Source organism: Eleginops maclovinus, chromosome 14 (assembly GCF_036324505.1).
Source record: "Eleginops maclovinus isolate JMC-PN-2008 ecotype Puerto Natales chromosome 14, JC_Emac_rtc_rv5, whole genome shotgun sequence".
In the NCBI taxonomy this organism is placed as follows: Eukaryota; Metazoa; Chordata; class Actinopteri; order Perciformes; family Eleginopidae; genus Eleginops; species Eleginops maclovinus.
This window is the reverse complement of record NC_086362.1, coordinates 1,887,543-1,905,331: the sequence shown is the minus strand read 5'-3', so window position 1 is coordinate 1,905,331 and position 17,789 is coordinate 1,887,543. Positions and strand designations below refer to the sequence as shown.

The 17,789-nt window shown below is 42.1% G+C and overlaps 1 protein-coding gene across 1 annotated transcript in view; it reads left to right on the top strand.

Moving 5' to 3' along the window:
• dachb (dachshund b) overlaps window positions 1-17,789 on the top strand; it is a 66,015-nt gene that overhangs the window by 29,608 nt on the left and 18,618 nt on the right. Inside the window, exon 2 of the mRNA XM_063901178.1 lies at window positions 7,153-7,259. Within this exon, the coding sequence (XP_063757248.1) occupies window positions 7,153-7,259 (107 nt within the window). The remainder of the gene's footprint in view (window positions 1-7,152; window positions 7,260-17,789) is intronic.

The following is a 17,789-nucleotide window of genomic DNA, read 5'->3' as shown; positions in this document are numbered from 1 at the left end:
TCGACCTGTATAACTTGTCTCGTCAGCGATTGTGTGTCGCCCCCTCGGTGTGTGTGTGTGTGTGTGTGTGTGTGTGTGTGTGTGTGTGTGTGTGTGTGTGTGTGTAAGAGAGAGGGAGAGAGTGTGTGTGCAGTGTTTAATATTTAATAGGTGCTGGTTAAAAATGCAGGAGTGTTTTTGTCTCTTGTCCCGTAGCACACCTGTTCCTCTAGAGATAGAGAGATAGATAGAGAGATAGAGAGATAGATAGAGAGATAGAGAGATAGATAGAGAGATAGAGAGAGAGATAGAGAGATAGAGAGATAGATAGATAGATAGAGAGATAGATAGATAGATAGATAGAGAGATAGAGAGATAGAGAGATAGAGAGATAGAGAGATAGATAGAGAGATAGAGAGATAGATGGATAGATAGATAGAGAGATAGATGGATAGAGAGAGAGAGAGAGAGAGAGAGATGGATGGATGGATGGATGGATGGATGGAGAGATAGAGAGATAGATGGATAGAGAGATAGATAGATAGAGAGATAGAGAGATAGATGGATAGAGAGATAGAGAGATAGATGGATAGAGAGAGAGAGAGAGAGAGAGAGAGAGATGGATGGATGGATGGATGGATGGATGGAGAGATAGAGAGATAGATGGATAGAGAGATAGAGAGAGAGAGAGATGGATGGATGGATGGATGGATGGATAGAGAGAGAGAGAGATGGATGGATGGATGGATGGATGGATGGATGGATGGATGGATGGATGGATGGATGGATAGAGAGAGAGATGGATGGATGGATGGATAGAGAGAGAGATGGTTCGATGGATGGATTTGGAGTTGGCTTTTTGTCGAACCCGTTGGACATCTTGGATGTTTTTTGTTATTTTCTTTGCTAATTTAATGGCAGAAAGACAGATTTTGAGACAAAAATGGGAAAGGGAGGAAAAAGAGAAGTTAGGACCGGGAAAAAACAGAGAGACAAATAATGGCAGTATTGTCTTTGTGATACTCATGCCAATAAAGCAGTGTTTATTATTATTCATTAATACAGACAGACCTATGAACTCCAGATAATGTCTAGAAGAACCGGTCCGTTACTAGAAATAATATCACTATTACAATCGAAATATTACAAGAATTTGACTTTAACTACACTGGAAAAAATCCAGATGAATACAATAATTATTACTATAAGAAATACAAGAATAAAACAGGATTCCAACTGGAAAATAATTCCATAATAATTATAATATAACAAAAATATGGAAATATTTCTATAAAAACGTTAAAATAATACGATAAAAATATGGTTCAAATGGAAAGTCATACGTTCCTTTAAAATGCCTAAAAAACACATTTTATACTGGAGTATTTGACTTTAACAGGACCATTATGGAAGAATTAATGGGGTTTTTCATACATTCGATGATAGGGCTAGAACCAAATATAAGAGTATAAGCTGGGTGGTTATTCTAGTGTCCATTTGGGGATTTAAATATGCCTTTTTAAACATGATGGATGGATAGATGGGTAAAAGGATGGATGGATCACTGAGGTATGAAGGGGGATTCAAGGCTAGATAAATGGACGGTTGGATAGGGTTACAAACGGAGCCGGTGCCAGTAAAATAAATACAGAATAAAACTCAGACGGACGACTACAATGAGCCGGGAGAGATAATAGATAAACGGGAGGATGAAAAGAGGAGAGAGGTGTCATCGGGTAATCAATAAACTTTCCTGTTTCTGCGTTTTAAGGTGAATCCTTTTTCTCTTTTTGCCCGTTGCCTTATTATATTCGCTCTACTTCCCTTATCAATCAATACTTATTATCGGACACCTCTCGTTTCCCTTTATATCTGTCTTTGTCTCTCCTTTTCCCTGTGTCAAGAAGCAGAATGGCAGAAGGAGAGGCGACACACACACACACACACACACACACACACACACACACACACACACACACACACACACACACACACACACACACACACACACACACACAAACACACACACACACACACACACACAATGAAGTCATTCATCTGTCCAATCAAAGAGGCGGAAGCCCAGAGGAAAGTAAACATCCATCTCTTCCTCTCCTCCTCTTCTTCTCCTCTTCCTCTTCTCCTCCTCCTCTTCTTCTTCTTCTTCTTCTTCTTCGTTCACTCCGTTAGTCCGTGAGCGTCCATGATTATGATGCCCCTGTGTGTGTGTGTGTGTGTGTGTGTGTGTGTGTGTGTGTGTGTGTGTGTGTGTGTGTGTGTGTGTGTGTGTGTGTGTGTGTGTGTGTGTGTGTGTGTGTGTGTGTGTGTGTGTGTGTGTGGACATATATCCCATTTCTCTGGTGTCTCTTTAAAAAGAATAGATTGTTCTTCTGCTACAAGCAAAGAGTGAAGACACACACACAGTAAAACAGAGAGGGTGTGTGTGACAGGATTTATGATGGGGGGAGAGGTGGGGGGAGACAGACAGAGAGGGAGGGAGGGAACGGGAGGAAAAAGGGAAGTTACCACCGGAAAAAGACAGAAAGAGAGAGCGATAATGACAGTATTGTCTTTGTGATTCTCATGCCAATAAAGCAGTGTTTATTAATACTAATTAATACAGATGGACCAATGAACCGGTCCATCAATAGAAATAATGTCACTATTATAGAAATATTACAAGAATATGACTTTAACTATACTGGAAAATCCAGAATAATACAATAATTATTGCTTGAGAAAATATAAGAATAATACAGGAATAAAACTGGGAAAAAAATATCAATAGTACTATAATAAGATCTGAAATAATATAACAAAAAATATGGAAAGAATTCTAGAAAAATATAAATAATAATACTAGAAAAATAGTAGGAATTAAAACTGGGAAAATATAAGAAATAATAATAGAAATACTTATAGTTTAAATACTACAAGCAGAAATAATACTGGAATATCTTTATAAGATTCGTTATATAAATAGTAGAACAATAGTATAAGTTAGAAAAATACAAAAGTAAGATAAAAAATGAGGTAAAATCAAATGAAAAGGGACAGTAAATAACGAAATGATTTGTAGAAATACATAAAAGTGAAGTGACATCAGATCAAACCAAGAGGAAACTTCAAAAATTGAAATGATATTAAATCTTAAGAATGAAAACAAAACCTGAGGAACCTCAAACACATCTCAGCCTGTTCCTGGGGGGAAAAGAGGAAGAGGGAGAAACTGAGCCCACGAACAAAGATATGGATCTTAAGACGACGAAAGATTGAAACAGAAAACCGATAAATGAAAGAGACGAAGAACAATTACCAAAAAAAAACAAGAGAAGAAGAGTGGAGCGAGGATCAGCCGAGTGAGGCACAGATAAAAGAGAAGATGAAAGATTTTAGCTAAAGAGGCTTGACCCCTCGCTCTACCCCGAGTATTGACCGCACCGGGCTTTGATAAACTACACTGAGTGTGTGTGTGTGTGTGAGTGTGTGTGTGTGTGTGTGAGAGTGTGTGTGTGACCTCTGCACGTTCGTAGCTAAATCAATCTGTCAAACGTGTTAGCGAGTCCGTGCTTATTCACCGCCATGCCTGTTTGTGCGTGTATCTGTGTGTGTGTGTGTGTGTTTGTGTGTGTGTGTGTGTGTGTGTTTGTGTGTGTGTGTTTGTGTGACCGACCCTGACCGGCCATCAGAGCCAATGACGGAGTATTGATCAAGGCTCCGTCGCCATAGAAACGGCCATTTGGGAGGACAGGCGAGGGTGTGTGTGTGTGTCAAAGTGGGAAGACTTACTTCAAGGTGGCTCATCAGATCATCTCGTGTGTGTGTGTGTGTGTGTGTGTGTGTGTGTGTGTGTGTGTGTGTGTGTGTGTGTGAGAGATGTCAGCTCCATGTTTTCCATGTACTTGTTGTTTTGTTTTTTTTGGACAATTAAAAGGTCATCAAATAAACAACAACAGTAAATAACAAAATGCTTCAGGAGCAGAAAACGTTTCGGAGCTGTTTCTGCTGCGCCTCGTTTTAATGAACATTAATAAATCATCAGCTCTTTAATTATGAGACGTTATAATTACTGCAAACAGACACCAGCAGACGCTCTGCCTCTGGCTTCCTCTCCGCCGTACTGTAACGTCTTCTAAGGTAGACGCTCTGGATTGATTTACGGCACCAAACAGGAAATGGCACGCCGTCTGTACCTTACTTTATTATCCTATCATGCATGTACACGGGTCCTAAGGAGGCTCCTCTCATGTGTTCACACTTCTAATCCTTTTAGGGACTTTTCTATCATTTCTTTGCTTTATTTTCCTTAATTCATTTAACATCAAAGACCCAAAGATGTTAGGTTTTTTACTTCCAGAACATCACTTTGTAACACTTGTGCTCCTATTGGCTAGCGCTCCAAAACATTGTACGTGATAGGCTAAGGGGCGGGACATCTCTAAGAAGGTTGACCAATCACAACAGAGCAGACTGGGCTCTGGTTTCCGACGGAGGGTGTAAACAGTGGTTGTCTCTGCATCCTGTGGGAAATGAAGACTTGGTAGCACTCAGTGTGAAAGTGAAGAGGTCAAAGGTCAGCAGCTCTACCTGTCAAATAATGATTTCACACACACACACACACACACACACACACACACACACACACACACACACGAGTGTTTGAAGTGTTTCCGTAAAGAAACGAGTGGTGAGGTTATGTTTCTATTTAAGGCTTTGAAAGCAGTCAAGGTTAAGGGTTAGCAAATGAATGTAGGTCAGTGGACTGGCTTTAGGTGTGTGTGTGTGTGTGTGTGTGTGTGTGTGTGTGTGTGTGTGTGTTTGTAGCTATATGCAAGTGTGTACCTGCAGTGTGTGTGTGTGTGTGTGTGTGTGTGTGTGTGTGTGTGTGTGTGTGTGTGTGTGTGTGTGTGTGTGTGTGTGTGACCTGCTCTTTGTTCCTGTGCTCGGTGCGGTAAGGAGAGTGGACCGTTGACGAGGATTAATGCCCAACATATGGCAACCCTACGGGACACACACACACACACACACACACACACACACACACACACACACACACACACACACACACACACACACACACTGCAGTCATTACTCTGAACAAAGAAACTGTAAGGCTAATGAGAAGGCGATATCATGTGTCCTTTACACACACACACACACACACACACACACATGGCATGGATTCACGTGGATACACACAATAACGTTGCTTACACATGGATGCAGATGAACACACACCCACACACATGCATACAGACACACACACACACACACACACACACACACACACACATACACACCTGGTACTGTAACATGTATCCATTGTGTGTGTGAGTTGGGAGTTGAAAGGTAGCGGGGGGTTTGTTGATGGAAAGGCTTTAACGTTTGAATGCAAACACCTGTGTGTGTGTGTGTGTGTGTGTGTGTGTGTGTGTGTGTGTGTGTGTGTGTGTGTGTGTGTGTGTGTGTGTGTGTGTGTGTGTGTGTGTGTGTGTGTGTGTGTGAAGGAGAAAGAGAAGGAGAGGTGAAGCAGAGTTCAGAGGAAAAGTGAAGGTTCATGTTTTCATTTCTTCATGCTCCTCTGACTCTCTCTCTCCATCACTCAGTGTGTGTGAGTGTGTGTGAGAGTGTGTGTGTGTGTTGTGTGTGTGCGTGTGTTTCTCGCGTACACAATCACACCCCAAAACATTTGCAAGACGTTTTGTCTCTTTTTACACACTTTCTACTCCAAGTGGGAAGTGACCGATATACTGCATGTTCCTGAAAAGTCACACACACACACACACACACACACACACACACACACACACACACACACACACACACACACACACACACACACACACACACACACACACACACACACACACACACACACACACACACTCTGTTCTATTGTGATTGGTCAACCACTTTAGATATTTCCTGCCTCTTTGCCTGTCACCCACAATGTGTTGTAAAGCTAGCCAATGGAAGCGTGAGTGTTGCATAGTGATGTCACGATGTTCTGGAGTGTAAAGGAAGCGTTTCAGGCAGTTTTATTTGCAGAAGCTTCATTATAACATACTTATTTTACATTGTTTTATCAAGTTTTCCAGTCTCTGTCTTCCTATCTGTGTCTCTTCTGTTCCTCTCGTTCCGTTTCCCCCGGTGACTCTGAGCTGAAGTCTCGTTCAGGTTCTCAGGTTTTGGTCCTCGCTCTCTTTCTCTCACACTCTAGGTGTAAATGACTTTGGATGGCCATCTGTTACCGAGCCTCCCTGCAGAGAGTTGGCCTGCATGCACACCTCCTGTGTGTGTGAGTGTGTGTGAGAGAGTGTATGCATGCTTTCCTTTATGTTTAGTCGCATGTGTGCAGTCACTGTGCTCGTGTGTGTGTGTGTGTGTGCTTTATGCCTACCAGCACATGCATAATACAGTAGTCTGTGTGTGTGTGTGTGTGTGTGTGTGTGTGTGTGTGTGTGTGTGTGTGTGTGTGTGTGTGTGTGTGTGTGTGTGTGTGTGTGTGTGTTTGATAGAAACAGGGTGGTATGCTTGTGTTGTAGATGTGTGTTCAGGCTCTTTTGCATATGTACATCATGTATCCGTGTGTGTGTGTGTGTGTGTGTGTGTGTGTGTGTGTGTGTGTGTGTGTGTGTGTGTGTGTGTGTGTGTGTGTGTGTGTGTGTGTGTGTGTGTGTGAACACTGTGTTGCATCAGTGATAGCATATTTAGCCCCAGTCAACGCTAATGCAACTTCTAATATACAATAACGTTTCATGGATTGTGTGTTTCCTGCCGCAGGATTTTCAGAGTAAAAGTCTTCTTGCGGTAAAGAGTTGTTAAATAAATAAATAGCCAAAATATTGTAATTATTCACATGTTTTTGCATTTATTTATTGAACCACATTCTGAGATAAATCCTTTAAATTAATTCCAATTAATTTGATCGTTTTGGAGAATTTTTTCTTGGGATTTTTCTTGGAATTTCATGTTTTGTGCAGTTTTATTGAGTGTCTTTGTTATCCTGTGGTTGGTTGCATACCACAAGAGAAAGCTGGATATTAAATTGACTATATATTTCTGTAAGTGGGCCATGTGTAGAGTGTTTCCCCGGCCAAATGTCCCTCCTCTCTCTCCGTACTCTGGTCCTGTGTCACAGTAATTAATGTGCCCGTCTCTCTCCGCCTGCAGCTCTCGTCCCGGCCGTCCTCCCAAGCGCTGTTCTGGGACGGGGATCCAGGAAAACCCCCGGCTGCTTCACCCGGGCCTGCTGTCCCCCAACCTGCTCTCACACACCGGTAGGAGAGCGCGCGTGTGTGTGTGTGTGTGTGTGTGTGTGTGTGTGTGTGTGTGTGTGTGTGTGTGTGTGTGTGTGTGTGTGTGTATAGTGTGTGTCTGATGGATGAATGATGATGAGTACCTCCAATTCCACCTTTTCCTTTCCGCTCTGCAGTCGGTTAATCACTCGTTATTTAACTGGGGCAGAGCATGCGTCTCCTAAATGTTAATGATGAAGGAGAAAGGACCTGCGTCTCTTTTAGGAAAAAACAAATGTCTTATTTGGGTTTCTAATGTAGCGGGATATAATCATTCAGTTTGTGTAAGGACTGTAACATTTGGATTGAACTTGACAGTGTTGGGTCAACTTTGCTATGCATTGCACGGTAGAGAACTTCTCCTTGTGGTAGCTGTTCCTTTGTTTGGTTTGCTAGTGGCAAAATGTATGGATAGTAACTATGGTCACACTCCATAAATATAGGGGCTGGTTTCTAGCTAGTGTTCACAAAAGTTACAATGTTCTGCAACCCTCAAATCTCAGATTCATTTGGGGAATTACTATAATACAGAATAGAAGAAGAAGAAGAAGAAGAAGAAGAGAAGAAGAAGAAGAAGAAGAAGAAGAAGAAGGAGAAGGATTCAATAGGGTCCCGATTTTGTCACTGCGTAGACCCTGAAGAAAAAGTATTTTCAACAGACATCGGTGATACCCAAAGTGAGACTGTAGATCACTATTTCCTCAGGACTCTCGTTTGCACAATATGTCACACCCTGCACCAGACTGCATTTTAAATAAATAACCCATCAATGCACATTAAGTCGATGTGACAAAAACAACAATCGCCTGACTTCTGGGTTCTGGGAAGAGTGTCCAGAGCCATGCAGCGATTTGAGGCTTTACAAAGCTAAACGTTAGCATAAAACAGGCTAACAAAGACAACGGTAACATGCTAATGTTGTCATTGAAATTCCTCCTCAGGACATGCTCTAATACGGCTCCAATATAGGGATTGGAAAAGAACTAACTGACCATGTTTACGGTTTGTCGATAGGGTTGGATATTGGTCTTTTATATTGGAGGTTGTATCTCACTTAATCCCATTGATCATCTATCATTTGTTTTCCTCTGATTTCAAGCATGTTCTTCCCATTTCTCCTCCTCTTACTTCCTTTCCCTCCTCCACCACCTCCTTTCCTTCTTCCATCCTTTTCCTAATTCCCTGTTTTCCTTCCTCCTTTACCTCCCTTTTGCTTTCCATCCCTCCACGCACACCTTTACTCTCTGTGATCCTCTTCCTCCCTCCTGCTCTGAAAGTGTAAATGGATAGAAAAAGGGAGGAAGCTGTGAGGCAGGAAGAGGAGAAGGAGAGGAGGGATTTCGCCAGAGGAGATGAAGAAACCTAAAAAAAACGAGTGCCAAAGAGAAAGGGAGCAAAAGATAGGGGGAGGAAAAAGAGAGACAGATTGTTGAGGAGTGAATGCTTGAATGAAGGGAGAGAAGAGGAGAGCGGGTGAGGAGGGTGAGTGCAGACTGGTGGTGATGAATGACTCGTCTCTGGGGTCTCTCTCCTCCATCTGTCCATCCCTCCTCCCTTTTTTCCTTCTCTCTTTCTCGACTCATCTCCCTGTTTCCTTTTCTTCCTTCACTCCTTCCTTGATCCTCCCTTGTTTCCACTCTTTCTCCTTTCCTCATTTCCTTTTCTATCATCCTTTCATTTCCTCCTTCCCTCTTTTCCTTCCTTTCCTCAATTTGTACGTTATATACTTCTTCCGTTCTCTTATTCCCTCTCTTCCTTCTTCCTCGCCTCCTTTCTTATCCTCCTTTTCTTTATTCTATTTTCTACCTGTTTTCCCGCTCTATTCCTTCTCCTTTCCTTACCTTTATTTCCTCTCTATCCTCCCTCCTTCCTTTCTTCCTCCTTCTCTACTTCCTCCCTTTCTCTTATTTTTCTTCCTGAACTGCTCTCCTTTTCTGTCCTGTTCACCCTCCTGCCTCTCCTCCCTTCCTTCCTTCTTTCTTATCTCTTCTTATTCCTTTTATATCCTCTCATCTTCCTCCCTCTCCATCTCTTCTTCTTTCCTTCTTCCTTGACTCCTCTCTTTTCTCCTTTTCCTCACACTGTAATCTGCTCTACTCCTCCCTCCTTCCTTCTTATGTTGCTCAACTCTCTCCTTCCCTCCTACCTGTTTCTAACTCCTCACCTGTCTCCCTTTCTCCTGCCTCCTTTCAACTTCTTCTTCTTCTGTTTCTTTTCCATCTTTCCCTCCGTCCCCTTGACACTGACTCTTGGCCTCCTTCTCTCACCCTCCCTCCCTCCCTCCCTTCGTAGGATAAATAAAACATGGTTGTGTTTAGTGACATATGGACACAGCTCACTGTGGCATACTAATGACACACACACACACACACACACACACGCACGCACGGTCGCACGCACAGACACATACACAAATTACTGATTGCACATGAACATCAGGTATGTGTGTGTGTGTGTTTGTCGAAACATTAGTGGAACCAAGAGAAAACATTTGCTCACTTATGATCGCTCATTACCACACACACACACACACACACACACACACACACACACACACACACACACACACACACACACACACACACACACACAGGCACACACACACACTTGGCAGTCGTCGGATGTTACATTCCGCCTCACACACACACACACACACACACACACACACACACACACACACACACACACACTCACTCGATCATGCACACACGCAGAGTTGGTCGTCTTAGCTGCCCCGCGTCCATGGAGACGCCACGTTGCCGGGGGAGACGAGCTGTTGTTTACGACCTCGCGGGCGCCACGGCGATGGGGGGCATCAGCCAATCACAGATGGACATTTATCACACAGTTAGAAAACACACAGAGAGAAGAGAGGAGAAGAGATGGAGGAGGAGGAGGAGGAGGAGAGGAGGAGAGGGAGGATGAGAGGGAGGCGATGATGGAAAAGGAAAGTGGGGTTAACTAAGTGAGGAGGAAGAATAAAACACACACTAGGATAAAAATGTAAAGATTTAAAGAGGCTCTATTCGGCTTTTTGGGGTTTTCCCTTCCTTGTGTGTTATTAGAGGTTTTAGTGCATGTAAAGGGTCTGCAGAGGCTCCAACACATTGTACGTGATAGGGAAAGAGGCGGGACATCTCTGAGCGGTTCAGTAATCCAAACAGAGCCGGCCAGCTAACCAATCAGAGCAGACTGGGCTCTGGTTTCAGACAGAGGGCGGAAAGAGGTGCTGCAGCACAGGCAGTATGAGAAACATAAAGAGCTTTCTGAACGTTAAAGCAGGGAGACATGTCAGGAGAGACTCTACATACTGATATGAAGAATGGACCCCTTTATAAATATAGATAAGACAACAATCACGATACTGCAAGAAGAAACCGAAAGGGAAGAGAGACGGCTGTGACCAATCTTGAGGTAAATGCAGAATAAGAGGAACGGGAAAAGTATAGATGAAAACTTTAGAAAGGAAAGACAGGAAACAGGAGATTATGGTAAAGCCTGAAAGATAGGAGAAGGAGGAAGTAAAGAAATAGATGAGAGGATGAGGAGGAGAAGAGGAAGAAAAAGTGGATTAAACGGAGAACGACGAGAAAACGAGGGAGGAGGCACGAACGACAACAAGAGAGTGATATCAGTTTAATTGGCCTCATCTTCCTTAACAAAGACGCTGTGATGATAAGCGTGGGAGTGTGTGTGTGTGTGTGCGCGCGTGTGTGTGTGTGTGGTAACCTATGCAGGGTGCTGCGGCACTCATTTGACTTGTTAATTCACTTCAAAAACCGCTCAATGGTTCGCCTTGTCTTTTAACACACACACACACACACACACACACACACACACACACACACTCACACACACCCACACTTCACACACTTTGCACACTACAAATACTTTCCACACACACACATTTTTTTCTTGAATGCACACACTTCTTTGACATTGACGCAGATTTTTGGGACGCATTTTGCCGCGATAAACATAAACACATCTGGCATATGAACACACACATATTTATCTCGCTTCTCCCTGCTCACACACACACACACACACACACACACACACACACACACACACACACACACACACACACACACACTTGAAAACACACACTCACAAGTACTCTGTGTGTAGGTTACAGATGAAGTGCTTTCAATCTTGTCCTGAAAAGAATACACTCATCTGAGGACTCTCATGTGCACCTGCAGAGAGAGAGAGAGGGGGAGATAAAGGGGGAGGAGAGGGAGGAGGGCTGAAGAGGACTAAAGTGACATTAAGTCTTTTTCATCTGTCCTCCTCCTGCATCACGTTTTCATGCTTTTTTCTTTCTAAACGACGACTAAACACACACCGTGATCAGCGACTGCTAACGCCCCCCACTGGCTCAGTTTATTTCCTGGATCATCAGACTGAGAGTAGGGGAAGAAAACCCAAATTCCTACATTTTTTGGAAAGGAATCGGATGTGATCTCGTTGAATTAGTACGCAGGATGGGATTGGATCAAATCACATATTCATTTTGTATATTTTAAGTGTGTTGCTTTAATTATGTGTTATGAAGTTAACCCCCACAAAAGTGTCTCTATGAATAAAATACAATTATAATGAATATTTGAATTATTATTTTGATTTCATTTTTTAATGTAACTATTATTTTAACTCATTATTATTATATAGTTGTTTGTTGAACAGCTTCATTAGTTACTGTTCAAACATTTTAAGATTATCATTGATTTTTTATTTACTACACATATTTTATATTTTATTTTTTTAACTATTTAAAAAAATATATATAATTGAATTATTTATTTGTTTTTTATTGTATTTTTTATTGTATTTTTATTGTATTTTTTATTGTATTTTTATTGTATTTTTAGTGTATTTTTTATTGTATTTTTATTGTATTTTTAGTGTATTTTTTATTGTATTTTTAGTGTATTTTTTATTGTATTTTTATTGTATTTTTAGTGTATTTTTTATTGTATTTTTATTGTATTTTTAGTGTATTTTTTATTGTATTTTTATTGTATTTTTAGTGTATTTTTATTGTATTTTTAGTGTATTTTTATTGTATTTTTAGTGTATTTTTATTGTATTTTTATTGTATTTTTAGTGTATTTTTTATCGTATTATTTAAATAAATTGTGGGAGGGGCTTGTGCTGTAGAAAAAATAATTATTGTCATTAACTGGAAGACTTAATGCCAATTCAAATAGTACTTCTACCTTTTTCTGCTGCTCTAAAAACACAGGAGACAAAAGAAAGTCAAACTAAAGAAACAGAAAACACGTGAAAAAACTCTGCAGAAGTTCCTGGGAAATGCAGAACAGAAATACCACGACGAAAAGAAAGAAGGCTAAACAGAGCAGCAGCGTTAATCTTCAAGGCTGCGCTGTAATTGGATGGTCCGTGCTCATAAAGAGCTAAAAGTGAGCCGGGACAAAATCAATGAGGTTATAAACTGTAATAACCTGCAGCACACTTCATTACCATAAAACACTTGTTGTTTTTTACCAGTCTGCAAGTGATTACTGCTAATAAGAGAGGACTGTTGGTTCTGTGCTGTTTTGTTTAAATCATCGGCCAGTTCAGTGATTTGTTGGCTGTTACAACACAACTCAAAGCACACAGTCCCACATGGGGAGAAACAAAAACAGGTTGAGTATGGAATGACAACAAGCTCTTTAGTGTTTTATTTTTCCAATTCCATCTACAAACTGACCTTATATGGACATAAAACTCCAACCATCGACTGAAACCATCGATTTGTAACTTTGTAAATATACTTTTTAGCCAATAGAAGCTCCAACCATTGAGTTTATTGAGCAAAAAAACTGTTCATTGATATTATTAGTCAGAGAACACCTACTAATTGAATCTTTGGGTGATTAAACCTTTACCATTGAGTTTGAACACTCAAAATAACCCAAATATGACTTTATCTAATCAGTGCAAACAGGCAATACGGCCTCTTGTCATCGAAATTATTAAAAAACAGCCATTGACTTACCATCGGTCACATATCCACCAATATGTAAACTTCACAAAGCACTTTGACACCTAACCACTGGCTTTAAAGCATCATTACATAAATACACTTCAAACGATTGACTTTTTAAAGACATTTTTACCCTGAATTATGGATTTTACCAGAAGAACCAGTGATTACCATCTTTGCCTGGGAACATAATCCTCTGTTATTGACTTTATTAGACGTTAGAACCCTTTGCCATTGACTTATTTCAACAGAATAATCCTTCAGAATATTCATTCGGCAATACAACCACTAATCCCCCAGCCCTAACCAGTGATAATGAGTCTCTACTGGTAATATAACCCTTAAACATTGGATTCAAATGACTTTTTAGAAGCAACAGATCAATACTAGTGTTTCTTTCTAGAAATCGAACTACAAACCCAGTTTCTCTACCCATTCCTAATGAAAAACCCAATGGAAAGGCGTGCAAAAGACTTCCTGTTGACTTTTTATCTGGCTTACAGAACATCAACAATTACTCAAAAGCCAGAGTCCGTATCTATTAAAGATGGCCGCTTTAAAAATGGTTCCAAATGGGCTTCTCGGACTTCCAGGGAAAGCTAAAGATGGCCGACTTAAGTGCCAGAGTGCGGGTCTGAAATCTACTCGACTCAGCACAAGAGCAATCGACTGCATTTGTAAATTGGCACTCCGAGTGCTCGCTGGGAACCGGGGAAGAAAAAAAACTACAACTGAAAAACAAACAAAAAAAGGAGCAGCACGGTGTGTTTCTAAATCCAGAACACAAAGAGCAATTCCTCTGTTTGTTTTATTCAAAGTGTCACTCCGTCTCTGAGAGCCGGCTCAGAGCACTTCGTCAGAGAGGTAGGTGCAGCGGATTAAATATTTACGACCAAATGGGGTGGGTTTCACGCGAGCTTCTGAGGGGGGCTCCAAAGAAAAATCTCAGAGCTATTAAAGACCGTGTGGAAGGACACTGTCAGGTCTCATTTAGAGTGTCTCCGGGAGGCTTTTACTGGGAAAAGGCCTGACTGTGGCAGAAGTTTTCCATGTCGGGTCGGGCGTTAATGACTCGGTTCAACAGTATGTAGGACAGAGTACTGGACGTACCAAAGAAGAGACGATGGTCTACGTAACCAAACTGAGAGACTGAAACTGGATTTAACCTGCTTTCCACCGTAATGTGAGAGTAGAGCGAGGTAAAAATAGTTTGCAATAGCTCATGGAACATTCACTCTTTAACTTTATTCCCAGAATCGCTTTTAATTCATTCGATTTCACTGGTTTTTCTTGACCGTGTTTCTTTGATTCCAGCCCAACATTTTCAAACTTCTATTGGACTTATTGGCGCTGAATTTGGTGTCAACATGTGTCATCTTATTGATCCTTTAATCTGATTAATTTGACCCCTTTACCTTCATCCTTTCCTCTTCTTCATGTCACTGTTTTTCCATTTCCAGTCCTCTCTTTCGCCGCCGTTAGTTTCTACAAACCGCTCGTCAACAGCTTGTAGTCCAATCAGGAGAGAGGGCGAAACCGAGCCGATAAACCCCGCCCCCCTGGGGTCGAGACACTAGTGGTGGGGGCATGAAGGGATTGAAGGAGGTCCAGTCTGAAGAGGAGTGGTTTACCCTGGATTTGGAGGAAAGGGAGGTGGGGGAGGGCTGCTGATGGCATTTTTTCAAAGGTATGACGGTGTGCTGTGATTGGCTTGTGGGAATAGAAGCAAAGTGATAGGTTTAGCTGGGGAGTGAACGCCCCCCGATCGCTGATTGGAAGGGGTGATTGTAGTAAAATGGAGATATGTGAATTATATAAAGACGGTCTTCCTGAGCTTTGATGCTGGCCTTGTCTTATAAACGAAGCAAAAGACACTTTAAAAAAAGGACAAGAATACCGTCCTGTATCGGACGAAATTGCATGGAGATTATTGCAGCTTTTTCAGACTTTTTAATCCGATCAAAGTCGCCGTCTGATGTCAGGAGGGGTTCTATAAAAACGGGTTGCTGTTGGCGATGGCGGTCGGATGTTCCTTAAGCTTTACTGGAGACCAACATGTATTTTCTAAGAGTGGAGCAAAGTGGAAACGAATGACCACGTCCGCCCACAGCTTGCTAACACATCTTGTCCGTGGCGTCGGTGTTGTCATTGCGCTGATTGGCTTATCGCAACTCTCCCCGCCGTGCTAATTGGATCGATTTCTTTACAACCCGAAGCCGGCTGTTTCGTGCCGTGACGCAGCGGTGAGATCGTTGAGTGGGTGGACTCAAAGGCTTCAGAGCTCCGATGGGGAGAAAAAAACCCTCTCTGTTTTTCTGATTTCCAAATGTCACGTTACGCTGACGACTCACTTCATAATCCTGTTTGTCCGCACTTCCTCTTTCCATTCCCTCTCTCTTTCGTCCTTCGGAGAGCATTAGGATGCACGGGAAGGAAAAAGAGATGGGTAAACAACGCATGGACAACCCACAGGGGACCACAAACACACACACACACACACACACACACACACACACACACACACACACACACACACTCGGGGTTTATATGATGTCTTTGAAGCAGTCTGTCAATCAATCACACACTAATTCCCAAGGTTCCGTGGTCGCCATTAGCGACGGGGGTCGATGCTCGGTAACCGTGGACACAGCGGACAGCCATCGATCCGAGAGAGTGTGTGTGTTTGTGTGTGTGTGTTTGATAGTCATTATGGAGAACAGTATTGTGGCTCTGCCCTCGCTATTGATTGTCTTCTGGTTGCATCGAGGCGAAGCGGGCGTTCGGACTCTGTGTCCCAGTGTGTGTGTGTGTGTGTGTGTCCATCTGCTTGTGTGTTGGTGTGTAGCCCTGTTTCCTGTATCTATATATGCATCTCTGTGATTGTGTATCAAGGTCTTCTTCAATAATCAATGTGTGAAGGCAGTCCTGACCCCACAGACGGACCCCCCCCCCATGTGTCCTGGATTTTCTGGAACCAGATGTGTATTTATAAATTAAGCAGCATCATTTTAGACATTCACTCTTGAACTTTATTTCTAAAAACATATAGCTGGATTTCACCAGCCTGGAAGTTGGATTCGTCGCCCAGGTTTTGTTTTTGCTCCGACTGAAAAATGTGAGCATTTTCTCGGCTTTTGCTAATTTCTTTTTGGCTTCTCCGTCTTTTCCTACGACATCTATGAGTGTGTGTCAAGGGGTTCTTCAGTGCTTAAGAGGTCCTCTGATTGTGCAACATTTACACTTAACTCTTTTCTAGAATGTGTAATTGATTCCATTTTACCGGCTCGTCCCTGGTTTCCATCTCTCCTTCCCCCTGTTTCTTTGACCTGTTTCTCTGATTCCTCTGCTTCTTCACCTCCCTTTGCTTTCACCTTTAATGCGTTTCTCTTGAGTTGCATGTTGTCTGTCGTGGTGGAAATGGTTAAAATGCACAAAGTAAATCTTGGCCGTTCTAACTCAAAGCCCCCCTTGCATCAGATTTGCTGTAACCTTCATTTTTATGTCCATGCCTGCAAGCTGCAGCTCCTTATGGCCCTCTTGGTTTTTGGCCTCCTTTCCCCCCATCATGTTTCTCAGTTTCTCTCCCCGTCCTCCTGCTCAGCAGGACGGCAGACAATACGTCTGGTCACTCTGCCTCCGGCTCTTTGACTGGACCCCTTTCTCTTTCTCTCTTTATCCTCCATTTTCCCTTTTTACCCTCCCCTCATTATGTGTCACACCGACTGAGAAATCACTTACTGGTGCATCGGGAGGAGTTCAGGGCAGATTAATAAACACCGTCAGCTCTATTAGAAAGCCGTTATTTGTCCCACAGGAGGGAAAGGAAAACAGTTCGAGTTCAAATATTAGATTAACATATCCCTGGTAAAAAAATAAACAAGTAGCATTAACAGAAGTAAGTTAAAGAGGCTCTACTTCACAAATGTTCAGCTTCATATCAGTATGTAGAGCCTCTCCTGGGACATGTCCCCTCGCTCTAATGTTCAGCTCTCTATGTCTCTCAGACTGCCTGTGCTGCAGCGCCTCTTTTCACCCTCTGTCTGAAACCAGAGCCCAGTCTGCTCTGATTGGTTAGCTGGGTTCCGGAATCTGTTGTGACTGATCAACCAGCTAAGAGATGTCCCGCCCCCCTTAGCCTGTCACGTACACACTGTCCCGGAGCGCTAGGTTATAGGAGTGCGAGTGTTCCGTAGTGATGTCACTGTGTTCCAGAAGCTTGATTATTTATATTTATTGTCAGACATCATGAGACATTGTTATTTATTTATCCTGCACTAGTTTCTATTAAATTCCGTACAAAAACGAACCATAAAACAGTATGAATCGACACTAACCCGCTCAGTGTAAGTCAGTTCACTTTATCATAACAAAACAACAACAACAACAAATCCACGTTTACTCCATTTAACCTAAAAAGTGCTGTATTTTTTATATTTGTTATCCTTTTTGTTTAGTGACTTGGTTTGTTCAAAATATATAAATGTGTTTTGTTTACAGGAAATGAATAAGAAGCGAAG